The sequence below is a fragment of the Tachyglossus aculeatus genome, chromosome 7, assembly GCF_015852505.1.
Source record: "Tachyglossus aculeatus isolate mTacAcu1 chromosome 7, mTacAcu1.pri, whole genome shotgun sequence".
NCBI classification, from domain to species: Eukaryota; Metazoa; Chordata; class Mammalia; order Monotremata; family Tachyglossidae; genus Tachyglossus; species Tachyglossus aculeatus.
The window spans coordinates 738,658-759,106 of record NC_052072.1 but is presented as its reverse complement, the minus strand read 5'-3'; the positions used below and the strand labels follow the sequence as shown (position 1 = coordinate 759,106).

General features: G+C 51.7%; 1 protein-coding gene across 1 annotated transcript in view; it reads right to left on the bottom strand.

Annotated features, from left to right (window-relative positions):
- MYO1B (myosin IB) overlaps nucleotides 1-20,449 on the bottom strand; it is a 133,100-nt gene that overhangs the window by 33,407 nt on the left and 79,244 nt on the right. Inside the window, exons 8-14 of the mRNA XM_038749280.1 lie at nucleotides 18,757-18,855; nucleotides 18,163-18,266; nucleotides 14,960-15,107; nucleotides 13,982-14,100; nucleotides 10,847-10,933; nucleotides 10,188-10,253; nucleotides 4,359-4,463 (exon numbers count right to left, since the gene is read on the bottom strand). Coding sequence (XP_038605208.1) covers nucleotides 4,359-4,463; nucleotides 10,188-10,253; nucleotides 10,847-10,933; nucleotides 13,982-14,100; nucleotides 14,960-15,107; nucleotides 18,163-18,266; nucleotides 18,757-18,855 — 728 coding nt within the window. The remainder of the gene's footprint in view (nucleotides 1-4,358; nucleotides 4,464-10,187; nucleotides 10,254-10,846; nucleotides 10,934-13,981; nucleotides 14,101-14,959; nucleotides 15,108-18,162; nucleotides 18,267-18,756; nucleotides 18,856-20,449) is intronic.

The following is a 20,449-nucleotide window of genomic DNA, read 5'->3' as shown; positions in this document are numbered from 1 at the left end:
CCCATGCCAGCCTCGGCCCCACAGATGGGCTGACTCAGCTGCCCGCTGAATAACTACCGGCTCAATCGCTCGGTCGGCCTACGGCCCACTCAACTACCGGCCAGCTTGGCTACCGGCCGACTCAACTACCAACTGAGTAATTACCGATGAATCGACTATCAGCCGAGTCAGCTACAGGCCTAGTCAACTCCCGACTGAGTAACTAGTAGTCGAGTCAGCTACTGGCCAAGTTAGCTACCAGTTGAGTAACTACTGGACTAGTCATTCATTCATTCAACTGTATTTATTGGGCGCTTACTATGTGCAGAGCGCTGTACTAAGCGCTTGGGAAGTACAAGTTGGCAACATATAGAGACGGTCCCTACCCAACAACAGGCTCACAGTCTAGAAGGGGGAGACAGACAACAAAACAAAATATGTGGACAGGTGTCAAGTCGTCAGAATAAATAGAAATAAAGCTAGATGCACATCATTAACAAAATAAATAATAGAATAGTAAATATGTACAAGTGAAATAGAGTAATAAATCTGTACAAACATATATACAGGTGTGGTGGGGAGGGGAAGGAGGTAGGGCGGGGGGGATGGGGAGGAGGAGAGGAGAAAGGGGGCTCAGTCTGGGAAGGCCAATTATCGGCTGAGTAACTACCAGCCAAGTCAACTACCGGTCGAGTCGGCTACTGGCCCAGTCGGCTACCGGTCTTGTCAACTACCAGCCGAGTCACTTTTCAGCTGAGTAACTACCAGGCAAGTCAACTACAGCTGATAACTACAGTTCGGGTCAGTTACCGGCTAAGTAACTACCAGCTGAATCAGTGACCGGCAGAATCAACTACAAACCGAGTCAACTACCAGGCGAGTAACTACCGTGAGAGAAGCAGCAGGGCTTAGTGGAAAGCCCATGAGCTTGGGAGTCAGAGGTCGTGGGTCCTAATCCCACCTCTGCCACTTAGCTGTGTGACTCTGGGCAAGTCACTTAACTTCTCTGTGCCTCAGTTACGTCATCTGGAAAATGGGCATTAAGACTGTGAGCCCCACATGGGACAACCTGATCACCCTGTATCTACCCCTAACGCTTAGAACAGTGCTTGGCACATAGTAAGCGCTTAACAAATACTATCATTACACTCCAGTTACCGTTATAACCGGCCCAGTTAGCTACTGCCGAGTCAACTACTAGCCAAGTCACTACCAGCCAAGTCAACTAATGGCCAAACAGCTCCGCCAATCGTCAGCTGTATAACTTTGGGCAAGTCACTTAACTTCTCTGTGCCTCAGTTCCCTCATCTGTAAAATGGGGATTAAGACTGTAAGCCCCCCGTGGGACAACCTGATCACCTTGTAACCTCCCCAGTGCTTAGAACCGTGCTTGGCACATAGTAAGCGCTTAATAAATGCCATCGTTATTATTATCATTATTATTATTATTACGAGCTAACAATCAAGTCAAATACCACCAAAGTACCAGCCGAGTCAGCTACCAGTGAAGTCATCTTCTAGCTGAGTCGGCCATCACCAGAGTCAGCTATCAGCCGAGTCCAGGAGGCCTCCTCCAGGAGGCCTTCCCAGACTGAGCCCCTTCCTTCCTCTCCCCCTCATCCCCCTCTCCAACCCCCCATCTTACCTCCCTCCCTTCCCCACAGCACCTGTATATATGTATATATGTTTGTACATATTTTTTTTTACTCTACTTATTTAATTTATTTGTACATATCTATTATAGTTATTTTATTTTGTTAGTATGTTTGATTTTGTTCTCTGTCTCCCCCTTTTAGACTGTGAGCCCACTGCTGGGTGGGGACTGTTTCTATATGTTGCCAATTTATACTTCCCAAGCGCTTAGTACAGTGCTCTGCACATAATAAGCGCTCAATAAATACGATTGATGATGATGAGTCAACCCCTAGCCATGTCAGCTACTAGCCGAGTCAACTCCTAGCCAAGTCAGCTACCAGCCGAGTCAACTCCTAGCCAAGTCAGCTACAAGCCGAGTCAATTCCTAGCCATGTCAGCTACTAGCAGGGTCAGTTACCCGCTGGGTCAATTCCTAGCTATGTCCTAGCCATGTCGGCTACTGGCCTAGTCAACCGCGAGCCATGTCTGCTACTAGCCGGGTCAGCTACTAGGCAAGTCAACTCCCTAGCCAAGTCAACTACCAGCCGAGTCAACTCCCAACTAAGCCCCCTTTTTCCCCTTCTTCTCCCCATCCCCCCAACCCCACCTCCTTCCCCTCCCCGCAGCACCTGTATATATGTCTGTACAGATGTATTACTCTATTTATTTTACTTGTACATATTTACTATTCTATTTATTTTGTTAATGATGGGCATCTAGCTTTAATTCTATTTGTTCTGACGACTTGACACCTGTCCACATGTTTTGTTTTGTTGTCTGTCTCCCCCTTCTAGACTGTGAGCCCGTTGTTGGGTAGGGCCGTCTCTATATGTTGCCAACTTGTACTTCCCAAGCGCTTGGTACAGTGCTCTGCACGCAGTAAGCGCTCAATAAATACGATTGAATGAACTCCTAGCCAACTCAGTTAGTAGCCAGGTCAGCTACTAACCGAGTCAACTCCTTGCCAAGTCAGCTACCAACTCCTACCCCTGTCAACTACCGGCCAAGTCGGCAGCCAGGGTCTGGGGTCTCCCTTCAGCCCTGCTCCTGGGAGGACTACGGATGCCCACGCCCTGGAGTACCCCCCACCCCCCGGCAACCCCAGGAGGCCACGAACCTTGGGATGGGGTCATTGTTGGAGAGGGAAGGGAAATGAAAACATAGATAGATGCTGAATAGATTCCTTGGCAGTGGGAAAGAATGCAAATATTTGGAAAATTGCTCCCCCCGCCCCCTGCCACCACCACCCACCCAACCCATGTGACAGAGGAAGGGAGGGAGAGAGCTGGTCCATGGAGAGAACTTGAGACTTGAGACGGAGCTTCTGGTTCTACTGAGGCCGCGGATCCACCCGCCCTTCTGCTCTCCGCTCGCAGGCTGGGGGGGCCACGGTCAGTTCTGTGGCCCGGACCCCTGCCCCACGTGCCCCAAGCCACGTCTAGCCGAGGGGGATGGGGTATTTAGGGCAGCCTGGAGCGGTCTGGGGCCTGGAGCGGAGGGGGCTGGGGCCCTACTGAGAGCTCACCTCCTCCAGGAGGCCTTCCCAGACTGAGCCCCTTCCTTCCTCTCCCCCTCGTCCCCCTCTCCATCCCCCCCCATCTTACCTCCTTCCCTTCCCCACAGCACCTGTATATATGTATATATGTTTGTACATATTTATTACTCTATTTATTTATTTTGCTTGCACATATCTATTCTATTTATTTTATTTTGTTAGTATGTTTGGTTTTGTTCTCTGTCTCCCCCTTTTAGACTGTGAGCCCACTGTTGGGTAGGGGACTGTATATGTTGCCAATTTGTACTTCCCAAGCACTTAGTACAGTGCTCGGCACACAGTAAGCGCTCAATAAATACGATCGGTGATGATGATGGCCAGAAGTCGAGGGGCAGGGGCGGCCCAGGGCCAGGAGCTGAGGACCCAGAGGCCGAGGGGGACGGGACCTGAGGGGCTAGGAGCCAAGGGGCTAGGGGCTGGGGTGGCCCAGGGCCAGGAGCTGGGAGCCAGAGGCCTTTTCACTGTGCCTCCATCTCGCCTATCTCACCACCAACCCCTAGCTCACGTCCTGCCTCTGGCCTGAAACGCCTTCCCTCCTCAAATCTGACAATTACTGTCCCCAACTTGAAAGCCTTATTCTCTGTCTCCCCCTTCTAGACTGTGAGCCCACTGTTGGGTAGGGACTGTCTCTATATGTTGCCAACTTGGACTTCCCAAGCACTTAGTACAGTGCTCTGCACCCAGTAAGCACTCAATAAATATGATTGATTGATTGACTGAAGGCCCATCTCCTCCAAGAGGCCTTCCCAGACTAAGCTCCCCCTTTCCTCTTCTCCCACTCCCTTCTGCATCGCCCTGACTCGCTCCCTTTGTTCTTCCTTCCTCCCAGCCCCACAGCACTCACGTCCAGATCTGTCATCTATTTATTTGTATTGATGTCTGTCTCCCCCCAACTAGACTATAAGCTTGCTGTGGTCAGGGAATGTGTCTATTGTTGTATCGTACTCTCCCAAGTGCTTAGTACAGTGCACTGCACTCATTAAGTCCTCAATAAACATGATGAAATGAATGAATGGAGCCGGGGGTGCCGAGGGACAGGGTTCTGGTGGTGGAAGGGCATCTGAAAGCTGGGTGTCCAGAGGTCGCGGGGTCCCAGGGCCAGGGGTCCGGGAGTTGGGGAGGTCTGGCGGTGGGTGTGGAGGGGGGAAAGGGGGCGGGGAGGGGTCTGAGGGCCAGGGGAGGCTCTGACCTCGCGGACGTATTCCTCCTGCTCCTCCTTCAGCGTCAGCTCGATGAAAATCTGCTGCAGTTTCTCGTTGCAGTAGTTGATGATGAACTGCTCGAAGCTGTTGTCCTGGGAGGGAGGTGAGGGGGTGGGGGTGCCCCAGTCAGAACCCAGAACCCCCTTCTCCACAGCGTTACAACAGGGGCGGGGAGGCCCCACGGCCTCCGCTGACGGTTTCCAGGGGCCCCGGCCCAGGGAGAACGGGGGCTTCTCCGAGGAGGCTCACACTCTGACTTGGTCCTCAGCACCTACCCCAGTGCTCTGCACACAGTGAGCGCACACTAGGGCACTCTGCACACAAAGCGTGCCCAGTACCATATTCTGAACACAGTAATAATAATAATAATAATGGCATTTATTAAGCGCTTACTACATGCAAAGCACTGTTCTAAGCGCTGGGGAGGTTACAAGGTGATCAGGTTGTCCCACGGGGGGCTCACAGTCTTAATCCCCACTTTATAGATGAGGTAACTGAGGCACAGAGAAGTGAAGTGACTTGCCCAAAGTCACACAGCTGACAGTTGGCAGAGTCGGAATTTGAACCCATTACCTCTGACTCCAAAGCCCCTGCTCTTTCCACTGAGTCACACTGGTAGGGTGCTCTACACACAGCAGATGCCCAGTACAGCGCTCCGCACGCAGCAGGTGCCCAGCACAGTATCCTGCACACCGTAGGCACCTAGTACAGTCTTTTGGAGACATCAGGCAACTAGTACAGTGCTCTGCACACAGCAGGCACCCAGTACAACGTTCCTCACACTGTAAATGCCCAATACAGCAGTCTGCACCCAGTAGGCACCCAGTACAGTGCTCTGCACACAGTAGGTGCCAGCACGGCGCTCCGCCCCGAGTAGGCGTCCAGAAATTGCCCAGTAGAGCATTCTGGTTGACGTGACTATTTTTGTACAAGAGGAGTGGCTGTCAGTGAAAGATTCCATTTCTGTGCGAGGAGCCAACCCACAGATCCGACCACGGCATTCCTTCTTTCCCAAGCAGCTCGGAAGGGATGATGCCGGCCTGGTGCTCCAGGCCCCCCTGCTCTCTCTGGCGCCGGGCAGCCTCTGGGTGGGCAGAACCTGGGCCTCGGGCCCCACCCTCCCCACTCCGTGGATGTCTTATCCGGGGCCAAGCGGGCACCAAGAGAGATCTGGGCGCTCTGACCAGCCGTGTGCCCGGCCCTGCCAACCCCTGACCCCCCAACAGTGAGTGCACACAGCCCACAAGCTCTGTCCAGATGGCAGGAAGCCCGGTAACCACCGTCCCATCCTCCAGGATGTCCGACCCGCCTCTCCCCTCTCAACTCTCCCCTGACTCCCGGTGTCTCTCCGCATCAGAACGAAACCTCCTCCGTGCTGGCTTCCGGGCTCTCCCCCGCCAGGTCCCACCTCCCCGCTCTGCTGTCTTGTCCCGCTTTTCCCTAAAGCCCCTCTCCACTCCTCCCACGCTCACCTTCTAGCCTCCCCCCCGACCCACCACTCTCCCACCTCCTTCCCCTCTCTCACCCTGCTCCTCCGGCCTGGAACGCCCTCCCTCCATCCCCACTTCAGACAGACCCCAGTTCTCCCCAGCCTCAAATCCTTCCTGAAACCCCTCCTCCTCCAACAAGCCTTCTCGGATTCATCTCCCGGTATCCTGAGCCACACCATCCCATCAGCCGATTCCAGCACCGATGCACTTTTTTATACCCTCCTCAGCACTCAGGGAGCACAGGTTAATCACTCATTCAATCGTATTTATTGAGCGCTTATTGTGTACAAAGCACTCTACTAAGCCCTTGGGAGAGGGCCATATAACAGAGAAGTCCACTCCTCATTTATTTCCATCTCTCTAGTTGTCAACATTTTTCTGTCTGTCATCTCTGTTAGAGTGGGAGCTCCTTGTGTGCACTTCCTTATTCTGTACACCCTGAGAGCCTAATACAGTATGCCGAACCAAGAGAGCGCTCAATAAATCTTCTTTCTTCCTGCTCCTCCTCCTTCCTCTTATTTCCCCTCCTCTTCCTCCCCCCTCTCCTCCTTTTCCTCACCCCTTCTCCTCATCCCTCTCCTCTTCTTCACCCCTTGTACTCCTCCTCCTCCCACTTCCCCGTCCTCCTCCTCTTCATCCCCCTCCTCCTCTTCATCCCCCTTTTCCTTCTCCTATCTTCCTCCTTCTTCTTCCTCTCCTCCTCTTTCTCTTCATCCCCCTCTTCCTTCTTCTCCCTCTCTGCCTCCTTCTCATCCCCCTCTTCACCTCCTCCTCCCACTTCCTCCCCCTCTTCTTCCAACTCCTCTCCATCCCCCTCTTCCTTCTCTTGTCTTCCTCCTCCTCTTTCCTCTCCTTTCTCTTCGTCCCCCTCTTCCTTCTTCACCCTCTCTTTCTCCTCCTCCTCCCTCTCTTCCAGGACTGTCAAACACCCTTGCCATCCTCACACTTCCAGGGCTTCAGGACAAAAGCCGATTTTTCAATGTTGTCCCTAGATGGAGTCTCAGCTTTACAGCTGAAGCCCGCATAAAGTGGTTTTAAAAATCATGAATTCCTGGACACCGGTTCCACCAAATGGAAACCAACCAATAGTATTTACTCAATGTCCACTGATGTTCAGAGCACCGGACAGAACACTTGGGAGAGGACAAAAGAGCTAGGAGACACGGTCCCGAACTTCAAGGAGTGCAGAGCACCGTGCTGAATGCTTAGACGAGGACAACAGAGTGAACAGACACAGTCTCTGTCCTCAAGGAATTTACTGTCTACTGTGTGCAGCGCACTGGACTGAGCACTTTTTAAAAAAAATGACATTTGTCACGTGCTCACTACCTACCAGGTGGTGTTCTAGATGCAAGGTAATTAGGTTGGACAAAGCCCATATCCCAAGTGGGGCTCACACTCTTCATCCCCATTTTACAGATGAGGTCACTGAGGCACAGAGAAGTGAAGTGACTTGCCTAAGGTCACAGAGCAGACAAGTGGAGGAGGCAGGATTAGAACCCGGGTCCTTCTAACTCCCAGACCTGGGCTCTAGCCACTGGGCCACATTGCTTGGGAGAGGACAGTAGAGTTAGTCGACACAATCCCTATCCTCAGGCAGCTGACAGTCTGCTGTGTGCACAGCACTGTGCTGAGCGCTGGGAGCAGGTACAGTAGAGTTACTAGACACAATCCCTGTCAGCAAGGAGCTTCCAGTCCCTGTGCAAAACCCTGTGCTGACTGCTCGGGAGAGTGCCGACTATATTTTGAAGCAAGAGAGAGGGTAGTGTGGCTTCGTGCCCGCAACGTGGGGCTGGGAGCGGGGATGCCCGGGTCTGAGACTCAACACCAACACTGCCCTGCGGTGTGACCTTGGGCAAGTCACTCGGCCGCCTTCTCTGGGCCTCAATTTCATCACCTGTAAAACAGAGTCGGATCCTTGCTCCGACTCCGTCTTCGAATGTCAGCCCCGTGGGGGACAAGGCCTGCATCTGATCCGATTTTCTGGTGTCTGCCCTGAGGTTTAGAGCAGTGGCTGGCACACTTTAAGTGCTTACTGCAACCCTAATTATTTTATTTTCAGAAAGGACCCAGTACAGAAAATGCGGTCAGTTCTTATGGAAAAAGGAAGGGGATCAGCAGGCGGAATAAAGCACATGACATTTCCTGGTTAGTCTCTGACTAACGCACACTCACACATGAACACCCAGGTTTGAGAAGAAGCAGGGGAAAATGAAGAATATTTGTTAATTTGCCAAGCACTGTGCTAAGAACTGGTGTCGATACAAGACTGCCCATCTATTTCTGCCTCAAACAGAAACTCCTCACCATTGGCTTTAAAGCATTCATTCAGCTTGCCCCCTCCTACCCACCTCACTGATCTCCTACAACCACACAGTCCGCACACTTCACCCCTCTAATGCCAACCTTCTCACTGTGCCCCCATCTCATCTATCTGGCCGCCGACCCCTTCCCCACATCCTCCCCCTCCTTATTCGCCAGACCACCCCTCTCTCCACCTTCTCTCTCCCCCTAGACTGTAAACTTGTCGTGGGCAGGGAATATGTCTGTTTATTGTTCTTCCAAGTGCTTAATACAGTGCTCTACACCCAGTAAGAGTTCAATAAGAGTTTTAGACTGTGAGCCCACTGTTGGGTAGGGACTCTCTCAATATGTTGCCAATTTGTACTTCCCAAGCGCTTAGTACAGTGCTCTGCACGTAGTAAGCGCTCAATAAATACGATTGATGATGAATAAATACGACTGACTGACTTCAAGGCATTACCAAGGTCACATCTCCTCCAAGAGGTCTTCCCCAATTTAGCCTTCTTTTCCCCAGCGCTCTCTCCCTTCTGCATCTACACGCTTGGATCAATCAATCAATCAATCAATCAATCGTATTTATTGAGCGCCTACTGTGTGCAGAGCACTGTACTAAGCGCTTGGGAAGTACAAGTTGGCAACACAAGTTGGATCTGCGACCTTCGGACATTTGATACTCACCCCGCCCACAGTGGTTGAGTACACAGCTTTAAATTATATATTATAAATTACTGCTTCATATTAATGCCTGTCTCCACCTTTAATAATAATAATAATAATGGGATTTATTAAGCGCTTACTATGTGCAAGGCACTGTTCTAAGTGCAGGGGAGGTTACAAGGGGATCAGGTTGTCCCCTGGGGGGCTCACAGTCTTCATCCCCATTTTACAGATGAGGGAACGGAGGCCCAGAGAAGTTAAGTGACTTGCCCAAAGTCACACAGCTGACAATTGGCAGAGCCGGGATTTGAACCCATGAACTCTGACTCCAGAGCCCGTGCTCTTTCCACTGAGCCATGCTGCTTCTCTAGACTTTAAGGTCGTTATGGGCAGGAAACATGTCTGCTAATTCTGTTGTATTGTACTGTAAAATGGGGATTAGGACTGTGTACAACCCGATTTGCTTGCATCCACCCCAGCGCTTAATACAGTGCTTGGTACAGAGTAAGCACTTAACAAACACCATAGAGAGGGACCAGAGGGTGTGGCCAAAGGGAGAGTTTGGAGGAGTTCTGATTCATGATTCCTGATGGACTGGCTGGGGACACGGATTCATCTTAAAAGCAGACCACCCCAGTATGCTCCAGCCACCCACTACAGTGCTCTGTACCCGGAACACGTCCAGCCCACTACCATGCTCTGCACGTGGGATGCACCCTATACAGTTCTGGGCACACGGGAATCCACTATAGTGCCCTGCAAACAGCAGGAGGCCAATAAAATGTTCTCCACACAGGAGACACTCAGTACAGTACTCTGAACATAGCAGGCACTCAGTATCGCACTCTGCACACTATGGGCACTTAATACAGAACTGGGAATACAGCAGGTGCCCAGTACAGAGCTCTGCAAACAAAAGACACCCAGTATAGCACTCTGCATGTCCTATGCAACCAGTACAACGCTCTGTACATAGTAGGTTCTCAGTACAGTGCTCTGCAAACAATAGGCACCCAGTATAGCACTCTGCACACAGTCGACACCCAATACAGCCCTCTGCCCACAGTAGGCACCTAGTAGAGTGCTCTGCATACAGTAGATTCCCAGTAGAGTACTCTGAGCACACAGCGGATGCCTAACACACAGTAGGCGCCCAGTATAATGGCCGTCGGGCCGCTGGTTGACTCCTCCCTGCCTTTGACGGCTCTCCCACCGAGGGGTCCGACGCAGCACGCGGTGCCAAAGCAGCTGCCCGTGACTCCCTCCAGTTGGGCATGAGAGGCACGGTGCCCCTTCTTTCCCCTCCCCACCCATCAAGGAAGCGCGGGGAAGGGGAGAAGGTGGGAGGGAGGGCGGTGGTCTCACCTCAAAAATCTCAAAGCCGTAGATGTCCAGTACGCCCATCGCCTTCTTCCTCACCTTGGTTTGGGCCTCAGGAGGAAAGAGCGGAATTCTGGTTTGCCAGACTGATCTTGCGGGGGTGCTAAATCCACGGTGCTCTCCCAAGAGATACAGAATTGCTCCCCTGGAATCCCCCCGCTCCCAGGGAGCCGGATGACCATAAATTGCCCCTCACCTCCGCCGGTATACCCGCCCAACCCGCCTCCGTGCTTGGGCGCTCACTCGAGTTCACCCAGAGCACTTGAGTCCACATCAGCTTGGCCCTCTATCTCACTCATCCACACGTCCATAATTCCGGTTCTTCTTCCCCCGACCTCAAATTCACTGGAGGTTCCGTCTCCCCCGTGAGATCGGAAGCTCTTCGAGAACAGGAATGGTGTCTACTAACTCTCCCGTCCTCTCTCAAGTGCTCTGCACATAGTAAGCGCTCAATAAATACGACTGATGAAGAGCTCAGTCCAGTGCTCTGCACACAGTAGACCGCAGGTTCCTTGAGGACAACGATCATGTCTACCGTACTGTCCTCTGCCCCCGGGCGACTGGAGGTTCCCTATGGGCCGTGCCCGTGTCCTGGGCTTGTGCGGGGCATGCACGCGGGGGGCGGGGGGTGTGCGGGGTTGTACCTTGATGCTCTCGTTGATGCGGTTCACCAGCCAGGAGAAGAGTCTGCTGTACAGGTTCTTGGCCAAGGCGTCACGGGCGTAGTAGGCCTACGGCACACAAACCCTCACAGCCACCGTCCAACGGGGTCCTGGGGGGCCAAGGGTGGCACCCCTTCCCCACTGACCGGCCCTCACGCCCCTCCCCGTGCCCAACATCTCCTGGCCACCGTCTTCTACACCCCAAACTGCCCCGTTACCCCCAATGTGCCCCCTACCACCCCTCTGCTGCCCCTCGGTCACCTCCCCGCTGGCCCTGGTTGTCCCTCCCCACTGAGAAAGGGTGGCCACCATGAACCAGCATGGCCTAGTGGATAGAGCCCAGGCCTGGGAATCAGAAGGACCTGGGTTCTAATCTCAGCTCTGCCACTCGTCTTCTATGTGACTTTGGGCAAGTCATATCACTTATGTTGCCAATTTGTACTTCCCAAGTGCTTAGTACAGTGCTCTGCACATAGTAAGCGCTCAATAAATACGATTGATGATGATGATGATATCACTTCTCATTTCACCTTCTAGACTGTGAGCCCACTGGTGGGTAGGGACTGTCTCTATATGTTACCAACTTGTACTTCCCAAGTGCTTAGTACAGTGCTCTGCACACAGTAAGTGCTCAATAAATATGACTGATTGATTGATTCTCTGGGCCTCAGTTCCCTCCTCTGTAATATGGAGATTAAGGCTGTGAGCCCCCTGTGGGACAGGGATTTTGTCCAACGTGATTATCTTGTATAATAATAATAATAATGATGGTATTTGTTAAGCGCTTACTATGTACCAAACACTGTTCTAAGCGCTGGGGGAGATACAAGGTAATCAGGTAGTCCCATGTGGTACTCACAGTCTTATACCCCATTTTACAGATGAGGTAACTGAGGCACAGGGACGTGAAGTGACTTGCCCAAAGTGACTTGTATCTACCCCAGCACTTAGTACAGGTCCTGGCATATAGTAAGCGCTTAACAAATACCAAAAAAAAATAAGGAGACAGGAGAGGCCCAGGGTTGACCAGCCTCGGACTGCCCTTCACAACCCGGCCCAGGGGCCTGAGAGCAAGGTGTCCAGAGAGTGAAACGTACACTGTCCGAGACCTCTGCCATCCCCAAATCTCTCTGGGCCTCGGTTTCCTTCTTTGTGACATGCTCCAAGCTCTGGCATCTGAAGCGTGAGTGCCACTGGGGACAGGGCCTAGCTCCGGTCGGATTAGCCGGTATCCGTCCCAGGGTTTAGTACAGTGCCTGGCACCCAGTGGGTGCCTATTCAACACCCTAATGTGGGTGGAATAATTCATTAGAATTGTACTTTCCAAGTGCTTAGTACAATGCTCTGCACAGAGTAAGCGCTCAATAAATACTACTGAATGAATTAGAAAGCAGATGAGACCGAGCCCCGTGACAGGTGAATATTTACGGTGGGAGATTTGGGGAGAGGCAGGAGGGAGGGAAGGGGTTGGAAACGGGAGGTGGAGGTGGTGAAATGAAGAAATCAGGCTGGGGGCAAGGTGGAAGTCCAAGAGGCCATGGGAACTGCTCCCAGGTGCTCGGTACAGTGCTCCGCACACAGCAGGTGCTCAGAACACTGGCTCGACCGACAGACTTTATAGCAAACAACATCGGGGAAACGACAACTGTCAGTTGGGCATCGGTTTCCATTCTATCCGGGGGTCAACAGGAACAGAGAGATGTGACAGGAGGCCTGGCTTTGTACGATAAAATGACCAATGTGTTTCGTTCTGCTGTGGCCTGCTGAAAACTGGGCCACATTTGATATAATACTATGCGGATCAATCAATTAGTGGCATTTATTGAGTGCTTGCTAGGTGCAGACCACTTAACTAAGTGCTTGGGAGAGTCCAATACAACAGACTTGACAGACAGGATCCCTGTCCTGGATTTAAATGGGGGCCGGTTTAGACAAGCCGCTGCGGGCAGGGCTCTTTTCCTAATGGTATTTGTTAAGTGCGTACTAGGTGCCATCATCATCATCATCATCAATCGTATTTATTGAGCACATACTATGTGCAGAGCACTGTACTAAGCGCTTGGGAAGTACAAATTGGCAACATATAGAGACAGTCCCTACCCAACAGTGGGCTCACAGTCTAAAAGGGGGAGACAGAGAACAAAACCAAACATACTAACAAAATAAAATAAATAGGATAGATATGTACAAGTAAAATAAATAAATAAATAGAGTAATAAATATGTACAACCATATATACATATATACAGGTGCTGTGGGGAAGGGAAGGAGGCAAGATGGGGGGGATGGAGAGGGGGACGAGGGGGAGAGGAAGGAAGGGGCTCAGTCTGGGAAGGCCTCCTGGAGGAGGTGAGCTCTCAGTAGGGCCTTGAAGGGAGGAAGAGAGCGAGCTTGGCGGATGGGCAGAGGGAGGGCATTCCAGGCCCGGGGGATGACGTGGGCCGGGGGTCGATGGTGGGACAGGCGAGAATGAGGTACGGTGAGGAGATTAGCGGTGGAGGAGCGGAGGGTGTGGGCTGGGCAGTAGAAGGAGAGAAGGGAGGTGAGGTAGGAGGGGGCGAGATGATGGACAGCCTTGAAGCCCAGGGTGAGGAGTTTCTGCCTGATGTGCAGATTGATTGGTAGCCACTGGAGGTTTTTGAGGAGGGGAGTAATATGCCCAGAGCATTTCTGGACAAAGATAATCTGGGCAGCAGCATGAAGTATGGATTGAAGTGGAGAGAGACACGAGGATGGGAGATCAGAGAGAAGGCTGGTGCAGTAGTCCAGACGGGATAGGATGAGAGTCCAGACGGGATAGGATAAGCTCTGGGGTAGATACAAGCTAATTAGGTAGGACACCTCCCCTGTCCTGCATCGGACTCACTGACTAAGTAGGAGGGCAAGCAGGAGAACTGATGCTCAGAGCAGCGAAGTGACTTGCCCAAGGTCACCCAGCAGATGAGTGGCCGAGCCAGGATGAGAACTCAGGTTCTCCGACGGGCAAGCCCAGGATCTTTCCGCTAGGCATCACTGCTTCTCGGGAGCTGTGTCCGAGCCTCCCGCCTGCCGGGGCCGGGGAGATGCCGTGCGGTGAGGCCGGCCTCCGTCGCAACCTGGCCTCCACCCGGGGGTTACCTGGGCCACGTTGAGGGTGGTGGCTACTTTCTCCTGCTTGGCCTCAACCGTCCGGAAGCTGAAGGCCCGTTCCAGGACCGCCTGGTCGATCCCGGTCAGCTCGCAGATTTCCTTCAGCTCTGGTGAGACAAGGCCGGGAGTGATGATCCTTCCCCCTTTCCCGGCTGCCCCCGCTGATCCCTCCCGGCCTCACCACCTTGACCCATTCCATATGGACCCCAGGCCGGATGCCGGCCCCACGGAGCCCAGAGCCCCGGGAGCTACCGGAGCCGGGCAGGGCAGCACGGGCTGAACATTCCCGACTCCATGTCCTCTCCTTGCCACTGCCCAACCTCAGGAGAGACGCCCCTTAATAATAATAATGATGGTATTTGTTAAGCGCTTACTACGTGCCAAGCACTGTTCTAAGCACCGGGGTAGATACAAGGTCATCAGGTTGTTCCAAGTGGGGCTCACAGTCTTCATCCCCATTTTCCAGATGAGGTTACCGAGGCCCAGGGAAGTGAAGTGACTTACCCAAAGTCACACAGCTGCCAATTGGCGTAGGCGGGATTTGAACCCACGACCTCTGACTCCAAAGCCCGGGCCCTTTCCACTGAGCCACGCTGCAACTGGTAGAACCGGGATTAGAATCCAGGTCCTTTGACTCCCAGGCCTGAGAGTCTTTTAGACTGTGAGCCCACTGTTGGGTAGGGACTGTCTCTATATGCTGCCAACTTGGACTTCCCAAGCGCTTAGTACAGTGCTCTGCACACGGTAAGCGCTCAATAAATATGATTGACGGACTGACTGGGCGCTTTCAATCAATCAATCGCATTTATTGAGCGCTTACCGTGTGCAGAGCACTGTACTAAGCGCTTTCTGCTAGGCTGAGCTGCTTCCAAGGGGTGGGACTGTATGGAGAGCAAAGAGACCCCCCCCCCCCCAGGCCCCCACACCCCAAGACCCCCAAGACTTCAGACCCCCCAAGGCCCCTACCATTTTTGTCCTTGATTTTGCTCTCATCCAGACCGTTCATTCGCGACTCCGGCTTGAACTCGATGTTCCCCAGTTTCAGAACGGCAGCCACCACCTCCAAGACCGACTGAGTCTCCTGGTCCAGGAAGCCCACGATCTGCATCGCATTCTAGGAAGCCAAAAAGCATCACCGGCCCGTGAAAAGGAGCCACAAAAGTGGCCCGGGGAGAGATGCCCACCCGTTGGTTCAATCAAACGATCAAGCAATCGACGCTATTTATGGAACTTTCAGACTGTGAGCCCACTGTTGGGTAGGGACTGTCTCTATATGTTGCCAATTTGGACTTCCCAAGCGCTTAGTACAGTGCTCTGCACATAGTAAGCACTCAATAAATACGATTGATGATGATGGTGATGGAACGCTTTCCACGTGCAGAGCACAGAACCAAGCTCTTGGGAGAGTACAATACAACACAGCTCCCTGCCCACAAGGAGTTTACTGGGGGAGACAGGCACTGAAATAATAATAATAATAATAATAATAATAATAATAATAATAATAATAATAATAATAATAATGGCATTTATTAAGCGCTTACTATGTGCAAAGCACTGTTCTAAGCGCTGGGGAGGTTACAAGGTGATCAGGTTATCCCACGTGGGGCTCACAGTCTTAATCCCCATTTTACAGATGAGGTAACCGAGGCACAGAGAAGTGAAGTGACTTGCCCAAAGTCACACAGCTGACAATGGGCAGAGCGGGGATTTGAACCCATGACCTCTGACTCCAAAGCCCGGGCTGGGGAAATGGTAGCATGTGGATATTTACCACTGTTTAGACTATTTAGACTATTTAGACTGTGAGCACTGTTGGGTAGGGACTGTCTCTATATGTTGCCAACTTGTACTTCCCAAGCGCTTAGTACAGTGCTCTGCACACAGTAAGCGCTCAATAAATATGATTGATTGATTGATTGATTTACACAGTCACTTAACTTCTCTGTGCCTCAGTTACCTCATCTGTAAAATGGGGATCAATCAATCAATCAATCAATCATATTCATTGAGCGCTTACTGGGGAGACAGGGACTGAAATAAATTATGGTTGGGGAAATGGTAGCATGTGGATATTTACCACTGTTTAGACTATTTAGACTATTTAGACTGTGACCCCACTGTTGGGTAGGGACTGTCTCTATATGTTGCCAACTTGTACTTCCCAAGCGCTTAGTACAGTGCTCTGCACACAGTAAGCGCTCAATAAATATGATTGATGGATTGATTGATTTACATAGTCACTTAACTTCTCTGTGCCTCAGTTACCTCATCTGTAAAATGGGGATCAATCAATCAATCAATCGTATTCATTGGGCGCTTACTGTGTGCAGAGCACTGTACTAAGCACTTGGGAAGTACACGTTGGCAACATATAGAGACAGTCCCTACCCAACAGTGGGCTCACAGTCGAGAAGGGGGAGACAGAGAAGATTGAAGATTGAAGAGGGATGAAGATTGTGAGCCCCCCTGGGACAACCTGATCATCTTGTAACCTCCCCAGTGCTTAGAACAGTGCTTGGCACATAGTAAGCGCTTAATAAATGCCATTATTATTATTATTATTATTATAAGAATTGTCGGGTCGGGTGAATATCAGTGCCTAAGGGGTTCAGAGAGGGCAAAAGCAGCAATGGCAAATGACCTTCAAAAACAACTTTTATAAATCCCTGACTCTCAACTCCTTGAGGGTGTAAAGAGTGTCTACTATGGAGAAGCAGCGTGGCTCAGTGGAAAAGAGCACGGACTTTGGTGTCAGAGGTCAAGAGTTCAAATCCCGGCTCTGCCAACTGTCAGCTATGTGACTTTGGGCAAGTCACTTAACTTCTCTGTGCCTCAGTTACCTCATCTGTAAAATGGGGATTAAGACTGTGAGCCCCCCATGGGACAACCGATCACCTTGTAACCTCCCCAGTGCTTAGAACAGTGCTTTGCACGTAGTAAGCATTTAATAAAATGCCATTATTATTATTATTACTATTACTAGGTGAATCAGGCTTCCTGGACGAGATGTCCTCTTAATAAGGCTGTGAAGGTGGGGAGAGTTATAATAATAATAATAACCGTGGTATTTGTTAAGCACTATGTGCCATCATCATCACCAATCGTATTTATTGAGCGCTTACTGTGTGCAGAGCACTGTACTAAGCGCTTGGGAAGTCCAAGTTGGTAACATATAGAGACAGTCCCTACCCAGCAGTGGGCTCACAGTCTAAAAGGGGGAGACAGAGAACAAAACCAAACATGCACTTATTAAGCGCTGGGGTGGTTACAAGCAAATCAGATTTCCCCATTTTACAGATGAGGTAACTGAGGCAGAGGAGTGAAGTGACTTGCCCAATGTCACACAGCAGACAAGTGATGGAGCTGGGATTAGAACTCATGACCTACTGAATCCCACGCCTGGGCTCTATCCACTATGCCACGCGGCTTCTTTCCCTGGGGGGGAAGGTTTTCCCCTTCTAGACTGAAAGCTCATTGTGGGCAGTGAACGTTGGCCAATTCTGTTGTACTGTACCCTCATCATCATCGATCGTATTTATTGAGCGCTTACTGTGTGCAGAGCACTGTACTAAGCGCTTGGGAAGTACAAGTTGGCAACATATAGAGACAGTCCCTACCCAACAGTGGGCTCACAGTCTACCCTCCCAAGTGCTTAGTACAGTGTCTCCCCCTTCTAGACTGTGAGCCCGTCGTTGGGTGGGGACCGTCTCTATATGTTGCCGACTTGGACTTCCCAAGCGCTTAGTACAGTGCTCTGCACACAGTAAGTGCTCAATAAAAACGATTGAATGAATGAATGAGGGGGAAGGGGATGGACTGCTTTAAAGGCGATGGTGAGGAGTTTCTGTTTGATGCAGAGGTGGGTGGGCAACTGATGGAGGCTCTTGAGGAGGGGGGAAACTGAGCCTGACGGCTTTTGCAGAAAAATGCTCTGGGCAGCAGAGTGAGGTATGAATTGGAGTGGGGAGAGACGGGAGGCAGGGAGGTCAGTGAGGAGGCTGATGGAGGAGTCAAGGCGGGATAGAAGAGCGTAGAGCAGCGGGGTGGCAGGTGGATGGAGAGGAAGAGGTGGATTTTGGAGACGTTGTGGAGGAGGAGGAACCACCAGGATTCAGCGAGTGGGGCAGGGTCGCTCTCCCACCTTCCACCCCCCGGTCCCAACTCACCCTGACAGTCCGGAAGTTGGCCGCGTCGTCCACGCCGTCCACGCTGGCCGAGTCCAGGTTCAGGTAGTTGTAGATGCTAATGTCGCGCTCCAGGTGCAGTTTACCTTACGCGGCCCCCCAAAATCCCCTCACTTGGACACGCTTTCTCCACGCCCCCGTCCCCTTCCCCGGGAGCCCGCGACGGGCAAAGCGGGAGCCCTTCACTCCACTGAGGGGGGCAGGAGGGAGATAATAATAATAATAATGATGATGGCATTTATTAAGCGCTTACTACGTGCAAAGCACCGTTCTAAGCGCTGGGGAGGTTACAAGGTGATCATGTTGTGCCACGGGGGGCTCCCAGTCTTAATCCCCATTTTGCAGATGAGGGAACTGAGGCCCAGAGACTTGCCCAAAGTCACACAGCTGACAATTGGTGCAGCCGGGATTTGAACCCATGGCCCATGCTCTTTCCACTGCTTCTCTTGTGGGCAGGGAACGTGTCTATCAACTCTGTTGTATTTCTCGGGGGCAGGCAGCCCCCTCTCATGCCTGGGGCTGGGAGCTGGATCTGGGGTCCGGGGTCTAGGGGCTGGGTCTCCGGGGGGCACTTACTGAGCAATTCTTCCGAAGCCCCCGAGAGGAGCTGGTAGAAAATGTGGAAGTTCCGTTCGGCCCTGGGCTGCTTCACCACGCGGGATTTCTCCAGGAGATCTGCACCACAAGAATCCCTCGTCGGCTCACTCCGCGGGAGATCGGATACGGTCCCCGTCCCACGCGGGGCTCACCGCCTGAGAGGGAGGCACGGCGGCGGGGGAGGGGGCCTCTATCCCCATTTTACAGACGAGGAAACTGAGGCCCAGAGAGGTTCCGGGACTTGCCCGAGGTCACAGAGCGGCAGGCCGGTTAGGTAGAACCGGATCTCCCGCTTCAGTCATCTTTATTGAGCACTTACTGTGTGCAGAGCACTGTACTAAGCACTTGAGAGAGTACACAACGATAAACAGACATATTCCCTGGCCACTACGAGCTTACAGTCAGTCAGCCAATCGTATTTACGGGTGCTTACTGTGTGCAGAGCACTGTACTAAGCACTTGAGAGAGTACACAACGGTAAACAGACATATTCCCTGGCCACTATGAGCTTACAGTCAGTCAGTCAATCGTATTATACAGGTGCTTACTGTGTGCAGAGCACTGTACTAAGTGCTAGGGAGAGAAAAATAAAACAATAAACAGACACATTCCCTGCCCACAGTGAGCTTCCAGTCTAGGGGTTCACAGCTCATGCCCCTTCCACCCGGCCATATTGGAAGCCCAGGACCTCTTACTAGCTGCTCAGCTCATCACACTACACTTGAAACAATCCCTGGATCCAGAAGAAAAATCAGTAGTATTTACTGAGCACTTACTGTGTGCGGAGTACTGTACTAAGCACTTTGGAAAGGGCGATACAGCAGAGTTGATAGACATCCTTCTAGACTGTGAGCCCGTTGTTGGGTAGGGACCGTCTCTATACGTTGCCAACTTGTGCTTCCCAAGCGCTCAGTACAGTGCTCTGCACGCAGTAAGCGCTCAATAAATATGATTGAATGAATGCTCCCTGCCCACAAGAGAAGCAAAGTGGCCCAGTAGAAAAAGCCCGGGCATCCGAAGGCCTGGGTTCTTATCCCAGCTCTGCCAACTGCTTGCGGCGTGACCTTGGGCAAGTCACTTCACTTCTCTGGGCCTCAGTTTCCTTAACCGTAAAATGGGGATTCAATCCTATTCCCTCCTATTTAGAATATGAGCCCCATTTAGGACATGGACTGTATCCAACCTGATAAACTTGTATCTACCTCAATGCTTAGAACAGTGCTTGACACATAGTAAGTGTTTAATAAATACCACTAAAACAACACACACACACACACACACACACAAAAAAAAAAAAAAAAAAAAACAAGCTTACAGTCCAGAGAGAATAAGCACACTCAGGGGGCTAAAAAAAACCTTGGCCTCACAAGTATGGATGCAACTCAGAGTAACAACTGTGGTAATCTGTACAGAGCGCCCATTGGGAGCAACGCATTGTGTTAAACACTTAGGAGAGGGTGGCGGCAACGTGGGATGTGTTCCACGCCCACAAGAAACTTCCCCCCTCCAACAGAGCACTCGGATTTGCACTGCTCAGACCCTGTTTATATCGGTGCGGTGGGATCAATCGAGGGTCTTTACTGAGCGCTTACCGCGTACCGGGCACTGTACTGAGCGCTTGGGAGAGTCCATGACCACTCAGGGCAGGCTGCAGATTAAGCAGTGCAAACCC